The sequence below is a fragment of the Peromyscus maniculatus genome, chromosome 5 (assembly GCF_049852395.1).
Source record: "Peromyscus maniculatus bairdii isolate BWxNUB_F1_BW_parent chromosome 5, HU_Pman_BW_mat_3.1, whole genome shotgun sequence".
Taxonomy (NCBI): Eukaryota; Metazoa; Chordata; class Mammalia; order Rodentia; family Cricetidae; genus Peromyscus; species Peromyscus maniculatus.
In genome coordinates this window covers 55383614-55398021 of record NC_134856.1, presented here as the reverse complement: position 1 = coordinate 55398021, position 14408 = coordinate 55383614, and the positions used below count along the sequence as shown (strand labels likewise).

The 14408-nt window shown below is 52.0% G+C and overlaps 1 protein-coding gene across 1 annotated transcript in view; it reads left to right on the top strand.

Moving 5' to 3' along the window:
- Window positions 1–7195: 7195 nt before the first annotated feature.
- Slc7a5 (solute carrier family 7 member 5) overlaps window positions 7196–14408 on the top strand; it is a 29257-nt gene continuing 22044 nt past the window's right edge. The window contains exon 1 of the mRNA XM_076572229.1: window positions 7196–7834. Coding sequence (XP_076428344.1) covers window positions 7303–7834 — 532 coding nt within the window. The 5' untranslated portion in view covers window positions 7196–7302. The remainder of the gene's footprint in view (window positions 7835–14408) is intronic.

Genomic DNA, 14408 nt, shown 5'->3' with positions numbered 1-14408 from the left:
AAGACCACTCATGGAGGTTTCTGACATTCTGGTCATGCATGATAGTGCGCACCCATAACTGTAGCACTTGGGGTGCTGAGGCAGGGGGATCTTATGTTTAAGATTACTTGTCTGCTCTCTGCCTCCCCAGTGGTGAGGTGACAGATGAGCACCACCGTGCTTGGCTTTTTGGAAAGATGACACCTAGGTCCTCAAGCTTGCGTATCCCAGCCCTCTGTGCCTCATACAACAAAGGAAAAGCAGCATCAACAAGAGGGGATGTCCTGGAGTCAAATCCAGGCATAAGGCAGCTTCCACTGGACCAGATCTTTTGCAAAACTGTCAGAAAGGTGCTTGGACCTCGGGTTCTGTGGGCAAGAGGCCTCTTTTGTGGTGCGCCAGGAAATGTGACTGGGGATTTGAGCCTGGGATGAGTTAGAGAGAGGAGCCACGTGTTAATGATCGACGGGCATCCGTTTTCATGGGGTCTCAGAGGCAGAGAACGCAAGATGGGGGCACCCACAGGGAGGGAGGGAGGGGCTTAGCTCCACTGTGCTGCCACGCCACATCCAACAAGAACTCAGACGGGATCCTGCAGCGACTCTTTCCTCTGAGGGCACAGATGCCTTTGTCTCCTAAAAAACTGTTCCCTTTTGTTCGCTATTTTTAAAAAGCCATGCTAGCCTGGAGACACGGATACACTCCCAGGAAGAGGACTGAGCCCGGACACATTGCTACAAAACTACAAACAAAACGAGAGGAAAAGGCTTTGATATCAGCCCTCAAAGCAGCAGGGCGAAAAAACAAAGGAGACTCCCTCACAGGCCTGAGCGCTCTGTCCAGAGACACACCATTGTCTTCAGAATGTCTGGCTCAACTTTGAAAGTTCAAGGCTCTCTCCTTGGCTCTTGTGTTACTTCCTCCAGTCGTAAGAACACAAATGTGTGAGAACTCTTGCTGAGTCCGCGCGAAGAGGCCACATTTGACCGATCTCCCAAGGCTACCTCCCAGGGACAACAGCCACAGTCTCATCAGTGTCCCTGTCCCCTATCCCAGTCCTCTCTCCGCAGCGCACCGTGTAACCTGGGTCATCAACCTCTCTCAGCCCCAGAGCACGTACAGACATCCTAAGAGGTCCAAGGGTCACTTCTCCCTCGCTGGATACCCATTTTTTTTCTTCCCCTGAAGTAGTGTCCTTTCAGAAGCCCTCAAGGCCTAGACTGTGTCTACATCCAACTATGTTCTGTGGTCAGTGGTACTGCACCGCTCAAGACGTGTCGCTCTGTTGACAGCCGGGCTGTTACGCCTGCCTTCAGAGCCCAACTTGACACTCTGAGGCCCCTCCCAGCCAATGGCTCCTACGTCCACCCAGTGCCGCAGACAGACTTAGGGATGGATGCCTGCCCTCTTCAGCTCCCGCTCACCATATCTAAGAAATCAGTGGACCCTGTCAGTGGGACACCGAGATTATCGAATCTTCTGTTTCACGTAGTGTCATGCCCTGACCAGCCTCCCTGCCTTTTGCCTCAGCCACTGCCCTTCCTCTCCCTGATTCTCTGAACGGGAAAGTGTCAGCGTGTGTGTGTGTGTGTGTGTGTGTGTGTGTGTGTGTGTGGCTGTGAAGCAAATATGATCCTCCAGCTTCCCCGTTCCGGAAGCTTCTTGTGATACTGAGGGTTAAGCACCTGTCTCTCCCCGAGGGAGCTGGGGCCCCTCGCTCTCTTACAGAGACAGAGGGCTGTGTGTGTGGCTCCAGGACTGTTAGCAAGAGCCACCCCTTCCTACCCTTGACCTCCTCCTCAGCCGTCTTCCCTATCCATGGGCCTCCTGGGTTCTCCCTGAGCACTGACAGAGGGAACAGCTTGCTTTCACCTCAGGCCGCTCATCACCTAAGGAGCTGCAGAGGCACAGTGGCAATGTGTCCCCTTCATGCTTGTTTGAGACAGGGCCACACACAGACCACACTGACCCGGAACACGGGATCCCCCCCGCCCACTAGCTTCCCAAGTGTTGGGGGTATAGGCATATACCACCAGGCCCAGTCTGACCACAGCCTTTTTGGGTTCTGAGGCAGAGTCCTGCCTATCCACGCAGGAAGGATAGAGGGTAGGTAGATGTGCTTCTAGGGTTGAGATTAATCTCTTCATCAGAATTTCCTGTCAGTTTGGGGGTCTTTTTCAACGGCACTTAAATGTTTCTGAACTTGAAAGTTATCTTTAAGCAAGGTAAATTCTGCTGATGCTTTTTACTGGATTCCAGAAATTCTGAGAGCCATCTAGTTCACATGCTCTCAAACACATAAACCCAAATCTGGCCATATGCACCATAAGGATGTGTGTGTGTGTGTGTGTGTGTGTGTGTGTGTGTGTGTCTGTGTGTCTGTGTACTCACACCTGGTACAGTCCTCCTTTGGTTTTATTTCATCATTATACATGCAGTTGAGTCTAATTGTTCAGTCCAATGACTATTTATTGACCCTGCCTGTTAGAGCATGGGGCAATTAGGTGCATCCAGAAACAAAAGAACATGGAGTGGTACAGGCCTATAACCCCACCAGTGCTTGAGAGGCAGAGGGAGGCAGACCTTTGTGAGCTTGAGGCCAGCCTGGTCTACATAGCGAATACCAGGCCAGGGCTACATAGTGAGAGAGACCCTGTCTTAAAAACACCAGGCCGGTGGCCCCAGGTGAAAGGTGTATGCCGCTGAGGAGCCTCGAACCTAGAGCTGGGGTAAGCACAGGTGGTCCACACCAGAGGTACTCAATCTGAGAGAGGCAGAGATGAAGCAGGGTGGGGGGCATGCAGGGCTGGGGCATTAAAACACAGAGAGCTGGGGCAGAGGAACTAGGAAGGCCCGAGAGATGAGAAGGATCAATGCAGAAGCCTGAGGGGCCCGAGGAGCTGCCCAAGAGCAGGGGCAGAGTGTTTCATTCATGGCATTTTGTTTTTTGAGACAGGGCTTCATGTCGTCCAGGCTGGCCTGGAACACATGCTCGTCCTGCCTCAGCTTCCGGTATGTTTGGGTAGTTTATAGGTGTTTGCCGCCCAGTACTCATGGGTGAAGGGATCAGATTTCTTCTTTCCCCAGAGCCCAAATGATCCCAATTTGTTCCTCCACTGGCTTCACAGTACAGGGTCCTGTTCTCTGCAAGAGTAGTTAAGAACTGGGGCTGAGTGCGCTCAGGGCGTTGGCGGTTCATTTGGAAAAGGACTCATCCTGTGCACCTGCTCTACCGTTTTCTTGCAGGTTTGAGCACCTGCAGGTCGGGGTTTCAACAAGGACTAGTGAGGCAAAATGAAAACAGGCTCACAGAGCCCAGAGCCCTGCGAGGGTCCAGTTATCTTCTCATGCAAGTCACACTAGGTTCCAGACACGCCCGAATAGCATCTCCACTGCTGGAGACAGGCTTGCTGGAGGTGGTGTGCTGTCTCAGCTCGTATGTATTAGGTATGTCCTAGTGTCCACTCCCACTTCATAGAGGCAAACGAAAGGCCTGCTGGAAGGACAAGCAGAGGCCACTGTTCCCAGAGGCCATGGATGCTCAGGGCGCACATTCACATCAACCGTGTGGTTAGCATTGCTCTGGAAGGCCCCCTTCTCACCAGCTTTTGCCATCAAGAATCTGGAGGGAAAAAAAGAAGGAAAAGGTGGAGGTGTTTGGGGTGATGATGGCGCAGTTGGTAAACTGCTTGCCTTACTAGCATGAAGGCCTGAGTTCAAACTCGCAGAACCTATATTAAAAAAGAAAAAAAAAAAAAAGGAAGGAAAGAAGGAAGGAAGCTAGTTAGGTGTGGTGGCACAGGCTTATAACCCCAGTGCTGGGGAGGCAGAACCAGGCAACCCAGGGGCTCACTGGCTAGGCATCCTAGCCCACTCAGCAAGTTCCAGGCCTATGAGAAACCCTCTTTCAAAACATAAAGGATTAGGGGGAGGCACAGTGGTGAAGAGCACTTTTTGCTCTTGCAGAGGACTCAGGTTCAGTTCCCAGCACCCATATGGTAGCTTACAACCATCTGTAACTCCAGTTACAGGGGACCCAATGCCCTGTCCTCTGAGGACACCAGGTACACACATGGTGCACAGATACACATGTAGGCAAAACACCCATCCACATAAAATAAATCTAAAAAAAAAAACACTTAAAAAAATGAAACAAAGAGGGGGTCATTAAAATGACTCAGAAGGTAAAGATGCTTGCAGCTAAGCCTAGCGACCTAAGTTCAACCCTCGGGACTGACGTAGTAGAAAGACTGACTCCTACAAGTTGCTCCCCCCTCCCCCCGACACACACATTTCCATCTGTAGAAACGTCCAGGTTACTGTGTCTCTGTTGTGTGGCTTTTCATGGGTAGATGTGAACAAACTTCTACTCATATCCAATAGGGCACTGATGGACCCCGTCCCATACAAGTCCGGTTGGTGAATGAATGAGTTCCTCACAGAAGATAGCAGCATCAAAAAAAAAAAAAAAAAAAAAAAAAGCCCCACCCTTGCCTCCTTCAGTCAGTCTTCCACCTCACTATGCCATGTGCGACTAGGGCAGGAGAGTACAGTGGGTAGCACAGGTAGGAGGCGTGACTGGAGCCTGACACTCCCCACTTCTATGAAGGACTGTTAAGAGGTCTTGAGAGGGTCTCACCTGTGCAGATATTCACACCTGCCCTGATTTCAAGATGGAGATGGGAAGACGGGGCTCCACAACACCCTGTCAGCCCTGTGAGAATACACAACACCATTTCAAATCAATTACGGACCAGCTGAAGAGCACTGTGGCTGTGGGTGAGGAAATTATTTGGTGTTTAAAATGAAACTATTCCTGAATCCACCAGTAGATGGCACTCCTGGACAAGATTTCAGAGTCCTAGCTGTTAGAAAAGGAGTTCAGGGCAGGGGAGAGAATGAGCATACACCAAAGCTGCTTTGCAGGAAGCATTCTAAGGCTCTGCTAACCCTGTGAAAAGCAGCAGGGGAGGAGACACACCCTGGGTCTTGGGGACATTCCCTGGACCTGGTTTCCCTTCCTGGAAAGGACCACAGCAGCTTCCCCAGACTCCAGTCCCCAGGTACCAACCCTCCCAACTGTCCCAGGCATTTTGCTGAACACAAGGTTCCCCTCTGCCTTCCTTGTTAATGTTCATTCTTTCTCTGAACGCCAGACCCAGAACAGCCATTTTAACCTGCCTGGTTTCCCCCATGGCCACCTTCCTTGGCCTCTTGTAGTGTCCTTGGCTTAAATTGCAGTTGTGATTTTTACACTTCTGGCTCAAATCAAGGCTCCCGAATGGCTGCTGGGCAGAACCTAGCTACTGTGAATGGGAACAGGCTCCAAAAGATGCAAGGGTTAGCCACCCATAGGTGAGAAGTGGGCAAGTTGCTGGCCTTGAGGTGGGAGGCCCCGAGGGCGCACATCCTGGGCAGGCGAGTTAACACACCTACAAAGCCGGTTTCCTCATTTACAAAGCGGCTCTCAGAGTTGCCACATGTCATTTCAAATTAGGAGCTGCACCTTGGGATCTTAGCAATGTCTCAGTGAGTTGGTGGTATGCTTTTGACTTTCTGAAGGGATCATGTAAAGAATGAGGGGGGCAGGCAGCAGCGGTGGTGCACGCCTTTAATCCCAGCACTCAGGGGGCAGCGGCTGTGAGTTTGAGGCTAGCCTGGTCTACAGAGGGAGTTCCAAGATGGCCAGGGCTGTTACACAGAGAAACCCTGTCTTAAGAAAAAAAAAAAAAAAAAAAGGAAAAAAGGAAAAAGAAAAGGAAAGAAAAGAAAAGAAAGGGCAAGTTTTACAACCTTCCCAAAGCCACCAACTTGAGCTATCTGTAAATTTATGACATGTTAATGTTAGTGTGACCTTCTAGCACCTTGGTTGCTTGGGCTGCACAGATTCCATTTTGTCGTTGCAAATGTGTGACTGACATCCTGGAATGGGTGGGTGGGGGCTCCAGAGACATGCCTGGAGTCCTTGGCTCAACACCCCCTGGACATGGGCTTCCAAGGATAGCTTTGACATTCTTGGCTGTGGCTAGAGATGAAGAGATGGTGAGAAGTTTGAACTTCTCCATTGGTCATGCCTCAGGAGTGGGAAAGCCAGAGGTATCTGCTTGGCCGACTAGACTGTTTTGCAAAGCACACCTAGATCAGTGCATCCTCACAGGTCTGAACATTGCATCCCCTCATCCTGGCTTCTGCTTGTTTGTGAGATTTCTTGAGGACCCCTTAGGACAGAGAAGGGAACAGTAGGTGAAAAGGTAACCATGGGGCTTCCAGGTCTGACTTTGACCAGTGACTGGAACTTTTCCCCAACACACCTGTCAGCTCAGATCACCATACTATGCCCTGCAACCAGGCCTGGGGTGACGACAGCCTTTTCAGACTTCTGACCACATTGACTCAAAAGCCCTCTTAGCTAAGATTTACTAAGAATGACAAGCTAAAGCCTCTCACCCTACAGCCTGCCCTTACAATCCCTACAAAGATTTGGGGGTTTCTCTTACTTGGGGGTCCCTATCTTAACTTCACTGAGTATGGAGGTTCCTCTCTTTCAAAGCTTGCTTCTCCAGGTTGGGTGTACCACTAGACATGCTCCTGGCTGACAAGACTCTCCTTGGGATCAGAAGGATATCTAAGTCCAGGAACGGGCTGCTCCCATTCTGGCCTGTTCTTCCCTGCTTCCAGAGCTGATGGATCACTTCACCCTCCGACTTGTTCCTCCAGGTTGGACCATATGTGTACCCCCACCCCACGTCTCCCAGATGCCCCCTGCCCCGACCTCCCAGATGCACAGGATGTGCAGACTGGAGGAAGGCCAGATAATTCCGGAACTTCTTGGTCTCAGCGAGGCAAGGCCTGGATTCCCTGCAGGTGGTGCATCCTGAACTACGCTTCCGGTGCTTTGACCCCAGGCGAGTCCTTTGCATCACTATCTTCCACTTGGGGCAGAAAAGGCAGTAGGGAGGAGAAGCATGGCCTTACAGTCCGGCCCGCCGGCATCCTGCAGAGCGACTTGTGAGGTGTGCTCCCCACCAGCGTAGGGCACTCGGGTGGTCTCACGCAGCCCTAGCTTGCAGTCAGCTTCCCCACTTGCTCTAACAGGCCTAAGGGCGGGGCCCGAGGAGGAGGCGGGGTCACGCGGGGGGGGGTGATGGGTGGGGCTCTTGAGGACCGACCAACGGTGGCAGTGATGGGCGGAGCTTGATGGCGGGTAACGGCGGTGATAAAACGCCCAGGGTGGCGCCGGCGTAGACTCTTTTCTCTGTACGCGGAGAGCCGCTCGGCCGCGCGCACGCCGGGTATCTAGGCCGAGCCGGGAACGCCGAGAGCATGGCCGGCGCGGGCGCGAAGCGGCGCGCGGTGGCGGCCCCGGCGGCGGCGGAGGAGGAGAGGCAGGCGCGGGAGAAGATGCTGGAGGCGAAGCGCCTGGACGCGGACTCTGGGGGCGAAGGCGTGACCCTGCAGCGCAACATCACACTGCTCAACGGTGTGGCCATCATCGTGGGCACCATCATCGGCTCGGGCATCTTCGTTACGCCCACCGGCGTGCTCAAGGAGGCGGGCTCGCCCGGGTTGGCGCTCGTGGTGTGGGCTGTGTGCGGTGTCTTCTCCATCGTGGGCGCACTCTGCTACGCCGAGCTGGGCACCACCATCTCCAAGTCGGGCGGCGACTACGCCTACATGCTGGAGGTCTACGGCTCGCTGCCCGCCTTCCTCAAGCTCTGGATCGAGCTGCTCATCATTCGGCCCTCCTCGCAGTACATCGTGGCGCTGGTCTTCGCCACGTACCTGCTCAAGCCTGTCTTCCCCACCTGTCCAGTGCCTGATGAGGCAGCCAAGCTCGTGGCCTGCCTCTGCGTGCGTAAGTAGGGGCCCGGGTACGGGCTGGAGCGGGGCGGGCGAGGACCGAGGTCCCTGGTCCTACAGTTCGGCAGCACTTTCTACATCCCGCATGTCCACCCCAGCATCTTCCATCTCTCCATTCCTGGACCATCTCGGCAGTTTCAGGGTAAAGTCACAGGTTCCAGAACCCACGTGCGTTTCATTAACTCATTCACAGCGTCTACACTTTCGGGGCAGCCCTCGCGAGACCTCAGTGGGTGCCGGCTCTGATTCATTAAAATACGAGCGGTCTACCTTGTCCCGGATGAGAGCAATAACTCCTACCTCTTGCAGAGCACCACGTGGAGTGGCTGATGTGCCAGTTTCCTGTTTCAGCTTGACTGCTGACTGGTTGCTAAGAGGGAAATTGCAGTTTGAAAAAAAAAAAAAACCACCTTACGTTCTTCAGACTGGCCTGTCATGTGCTGACGCATAAGAAAACAGTAGTAATAAATGTGTGTGGTAGTTAAGGCTGCTTGCTCATTAGGACAGAGCAGCAAAATCCTATAAAAACTGTGAGTAAAGGACTGGCGCTTGGCCGCAGACAGTCTGTGGGTGGGTTTAGGGGTCCCAAGATGTGCCAGGTAGTAGCTGTTGAGCGTAGACCTTACAGGACTCCTAGGTCAGGAAGGATTGATTTCTGCTTTGTAAAAACAATTGGGATATTTTTTCAGGACGGGGTTGGGGTGTGGGAGTATGATCGTTTGAAGGACAACCTGGAAATGGTGCTGCTTTCAGAATTTACAGATGAGTTCATTCAACGGAGACAGATTCTCTGTTTGCTTTAGGAACTGCCTTGATAATGCATATAAGGAGAGGGCGGCAGGGCCGCAGGGGCTACGCTGGAAGTTTTGGGTTGTGAGCCGTGAAAGCAGGGGGCCGCTTAGCCGCTGTGGAGCCGGTGCTGAATGGCAGGCAGTTCCTGTTGGGACTTTGGCCGTGAGACTTGTCTTTTGTTACCGGTTACATAGCTTTCAAGGGTGCTCTAAAATTCTGAGACCTCCACCCTGCTCTGTGGAGACTGACAGGATGATGACATGTAAGGTCTATGTGCTGGTTGCTTAGTTCGTGTGTCAAAGATGCTCATAGCCACAATTGGTCTGCAAAAGCCCTGGGCTGGCAAGGGACAGCCTAGCCTTGGAACAGTGGATGACTGTACTCAGCTAGTCCGAATTTTAAATGTCCAGTTTTCGTCATTAATGGGAATTACTTGGCCTTTAGGCAAGATAGGGAATGGCATGGGTATCTTTAGGGGTTTTTGTTTGTTTGTTTTTGAGACAGGGTCTCACTGTGTAGACCTGGCTGGCCTACGACTTTCCCCTCTCTGCCTCCCATGTGCGGGGAGTAAGTGTGTGCACCACCATGCCAAGCTGGCACGGGTATCTTTAAAGAGCCCACACTCTCTCGTCAAAATGGACCTAGAGAGCTGGTTTCTGCTTCTGCGGGTGCGAGTGAAGTGTGGGGTGCCATGCTTGCCCCTCGGGAGGCAGTGAGGGTGGAGGGTTTACAAGTGTCCTTTGTTTTAAAGGTTTTCTTCCATGTTTTATTTATTTTGCACACTGGTGGAGGTCAGAGGATAGTTTATGGGAGTTAGTCCTTTCCCTTCACCACGTGAGTCCCTAGGATAGAACTCAGATCTTCATGTTTGGCAGCAAGCTCTTTTATTCTCTGAGCCATCTTGCTGGCCTAAATGTCTTCTTTCTAAAAAAAAAAAAAAAAAAAAAAAACCGGGCAGTGGTGGCACACGTCTTTAATCCCATCACAGAGGCAGGTGACTCTCTGAGTTCGAGGCCAGCCTGGTCTACAGAGTTCCAGGACAGCCAGGGGCTACACAGATAAACCCTGTCTTCAAGAAACCAAAAAAAAAAAAAAAAAAAGGTGAAATAGTAGCATGAATGCATAATTGTTTAAATATTCAACTTATATAAACTTGTGAGAGTCAAGCATGAGATCCACATTCCTGTCGCCTCCGCCCTGAGGCTAATGGTAAAGTCCTAATTGGATCATGATGGACACTGTTTTTAAAGCCTGAGGGGACTCCTCATGTTTCAACTCTTCAGGAAAGCTTCATTTAGGGCTCCAACAAGCTTACACAGCATTAGGAGTTTCCAAGCCTTGAGAATGAAGCTGAGGGTGGGGGGGTGGGTTAGCTCCCAATCCATGGAGCCTAGAGCAAGCCACATTCTAATGGACTTCTTTTGTCATGTAAGGGTTTTGATGGTTTTTTGATTGTTTTAATTAAGAAAAAATTGATAGTTTGAGTGTCTTATCTACATGTGTGTCTGTGCACCACCTGCACACCTTGCCTGTGGGAGACGAGAGAGTCAAAACTGTTGGGACTGGAGTTACAGACAGTTGTAAGCCATTATGTGGGTGCTGAGGATTGAACCCCAGTCCTCTGGAAGAGCACCCAATGCTCTTAACTATTGATCCATCTCTGTAGTCCCGAGACACAAGGTTTTAAAAACTAACGTAAGTAGCTTTCTTACAGTCCTTTGTGGCTGCTCTGGGTAGAACCCTCTGGTAAGTTCTAGAACAGACACACCCTGGCCTGAGTTCTGGAGTGTTCAGGTGAGATCTGTCAGTCATCCTCTTTCTGCTCACTTGGTGTTCACCTGACAGGCGCTGCCGACATTCCGTGTCTGTGAAGCACGGGTGTGAGATTACTGCTGATGCTTTCTAGTTGGAAGGAGGCTTCTCGGCTTCTCCAGCGGAGCCTCACCTCTGCCTGCTTAAAACAGGCAGAAGTCTAGAAAGGGAATCGGGCTCGGCAGCAAGGCGAGAGGACCCCAGGCAGCCTAGTGGAGGCCCAGAAGAGCTTTAAAGGCCTGGGTGTTGGCTCTGGGAGGATTGGACTCTGAGGAGTTTCAGTGTATGTCAGTGAGTGCCCTGTTCTTTCTGGAGGGCACTTCTGGGAAACATAGTGTTCCCTGGCTTCCATGCCTTGGGAAAGGCCCTGAGGCAACACCAAGAGTCAGATTTTTAGAGCAGAGGTCTGATTCCTGTTGGTGGATGCTTCTAGTTCATTGTGCTTGTCTCTCCACAAGTTTCCTTCACCCAGTTAAGACTGTTGGGAAATGACTCGGCATCGGCCCAGAACAAACCCACTTGTGGTAAAGGTAGATGCCCTCTACCTTACAGTGAGTCTGGATCTCTCCCTATATCCTTGGACCTGGTGTGGGAAACTTGGAGAGGAGTCTTTCATAAAGAGTAGAAGACTTGCTTTCCACATCTTTCTGGATGGCCATGTGCCTGTGTAAGTGAGGCCTGGGGGGGCGGGGAGGCTTGTTCTTGCCCAAGCAGAGCACAGTAGCTTGGGTAGTGTCAAGTTGACTTGGAGCCTTACTGTTTCTACTGTTGTGATGAACGCCATGACCAAAAGCAATTTGGAGGAAAAGGTTTTATTTCATCTTACCTAAGCTTGCAGTCCATCATCCAGAGAAGTCAGGGCAGGAACTTGGAGGCAGTTAATTGATGCAGAAGCCATGGAGGAGTGCTGCTTACCTGTTCCTTCCTCATGGCTTGCCTGGCCTGCTCTTTTTATGGCATCCAGGACCACCTGCCCACCCATGGCACTCCCCACAGTGAGCTGGGCCCTCCCACATGGATCATTCACCAAGAAAATGCATTATAGACTTGCCTCCAGGCAGCTCTTCTGGGGGTATCCCTTAAATTCAGAGTCCCTCTACCCAAATGGCTCTAGCTTAGTGCCCGGATATGTCTTGTTGCAGAATCCTACAAACTGGTGCTGAGATTCTGTCTCGGCTGGGATTTATCTAATCTCTCAGGGCCGCGGCTGTCTGTGCTGAGGTGCGCAGGAGTCTAGACTCCAGAACGCAGCACAGGCTCTGGGTGTGGTCAGTTCTCTTCTCTCTGGAGAGAAGCCCTGGATGGAGGGGGTCTGAGCAGGCTCACTGCTCCTCGGCCACCTGTGTCGCTTTCCCAGGCTCTGAGTGTAAAGGATATGGCCTGCTGACTAGTATAAACTGTTGAAGGTGTGCATCCTGTCCTTTTCCTGGCTAGGTGGAGGGTGGGACCTTGTCTGCTAAAGTTTGATCTAAGATGACTGAGAACTCTTGTCACCATCCCAAGAAAGAGAACAACTGGCTGGCCCGGACTCGCCAGTGCCGGGAAACTCACCACCCCTTACTCTCCACCAAATAAGTTGGGCAGGATTTTGGACATTCTTAGCTGACATGTGCCTGGGGACCTGTGACCTGAGATATTTCCCACCTGATATCAGATCAGGAGCATTGTGTTTCTGATTTGAGAAATCCATAAGGACCCTCTGAACCTCCACTTGTAACTCTGGAAAATGGGGGTCCATCCTGCCTGGGTATTGGTGGAGAGTTTGATTTAGCGTGCCCCATGGGGCCAATCACACAGGATATGTGTCGTCTTCTGAACTCTGTCCTGTGTGTCTGTCCCTCTTACCATGGAGCAGACCACAACCCACCTCTGCATTGAGAAAAGGCCAGTGGGTCAGCTGAGTAGCGACTGGAGAGGATGGGGGTGGCATGGCTTTTTGCCCCTTCTCTTCAAGTCACCTGCTGGTTTCTATCCCAGAACTGCCTCTGCTGTAGACCCCACTCCTCAGTCCAGGCCTCTGCAGGCCTGGGTTGGAGTTCCTGGGCACTGCCGCTGCCATGGCTGAGCTGAGGCAAAGGCTCTGGTGTTGCTAAGGCGCCAGTGGCCCCAGTGTCTGGAGCCATAGCTCAATGCTGCCAGCAGCTCAGTAATTAGCACTGAAATCGGCTTTCCCAGCCAGACATGAAAGTGCATGCACACTGAGCAGATGACACCCAGTCACAAGACCTGGGGCCCCAGACATGAGTAGTTCACAGAACCTGTGACCTGGACAGGTGGGAAGTAAGGCAGGCATTTAGGCCTTAAAGTATTTCTAACCTTTTTTTTTTTTTTTTTTTTGTGGTGGGGGGAGGGTATGGACCTCTGGGTAATCCATAGCATGCCCAGGCCCTGAGACACACGTGAGGGCAAGCACCCTGAAAGCAGTGCCTCCTGCATGGCACACATCTGGCCTCTGCATAGTGCTTCTGCTGTAGCCTTTGAAATCCGTGTAATCATCCCCATATCTCACAGCTAGGGAAACTGAGGCAGAAGTTAGACTGGGAGCACCCAGCCATGCTCTGAGCAGGGTAACAGGTGCCAGGATCCTGGGGTGGCCTTGGCCACTACATCCAGGAGTCTATTCTGCTAAGGTAAGGAAGGACTCGGGCTGCTCAGAGTTTCATCAGCATTTTGATTCCTGAGGATGGGCTCCTTCCCTTTTGGTGTCTGTAGGAAGCTGTCCAGCCACCCTTTCTTCACCCCGCCACAGTTTCCACTGGGATGAGCTTTGAACAGCGCCATCTGTCCACCCTGGGAAGTCCTGGACGTTGAGATGCCTCTCATTCTTACCACCCTCCTTATCCATCTCTGGGACACTGTAGGGGTGACACAAGGCTTAGGAAGCAATCAATAGGCTCAGCACCCCCTCAGCATGACTGGTCCCAGAGCCTTGTGGATTGCTGGCCATGGGAAGCTGCCTCAAAAACAGTGTTCCATGTCCCAGGTCTTGCCCATTCTACCTTCAGCCAGTCTTACGTGCCAGCCTCTGATGTATCCCCCTAGACAGCTTTGTTCCTTCCGCTTCCCTGACCCGACTGGAGGACTCATACCCAGCATTCCCTGTCATCTAGCAGGCAGTGTTCTAAACTGTTGCTTTCCAGGTGGCCAGCCACATCACATCTGTGTGCCACGAGGGAGGCTAAGAGCCTGAGATGTCTTTTTTTTTTTTTTTTTTTGGTTTTTCGAGACAGGGTTTCTCTTGTGTAGCTTTGCGCCTTTCCTGGAACTCACTTGGTAGCCCAGGTTGGCCTCGAACTCACAGAGATCCGCCTGGCTCTGCCTCCCGAGTGCTGGGATTAAAGGCGTGTACCACCACCGCCCGGCTGGGCCTGAGATGTCTTATTCCTGAGCACCAGCCATCAGACCAGTCATTGGCTGGATATTTTTCTGTGCCGTGCCCACACTCCCCTCATGCTAGGATTTGCTGCTATGTAAAGAATTAGCAGGATTTCCCATCCCAGTTCTCAGGAGCCTGGTGTGTGCAACCTGATCCACACTGAGTCATCCTGACCTTGGGGCTGGCCAGCATCTGTCATTGCTAAGACCTTATGGTGTGGCAGCTGCTTGTGGCCAGTGAGGGGCCTGCCTTCAGCTTATACTTCTTCTGAACAGGCCACCAACTCAGGCTGCAGGGCTAGAAGGGTCTAGAAGTATGTCTTTACTGGGTTCCCTGGGGCCTCATTAGCCTGGGTTGTGTGGGAAGATTCAGGGCCACAGAGATGACCTGAGCCAGCTCCTGACTCTGTCTCTTGAGTTGTGAGCCCCCCCAGACATGTGGCCCAGGGTGGGGTTGATAGTTCTCACAGCAGTGAGTAAGGAAGAGACAGCAGGGGACATTCCTGCTGAGTGGAACAACTTCCTAAAGTGCTGTACAGTGGTGTCCTGGACTGTTGGGCCCATTCAGCTGGCAATTACCCTAAGGATTC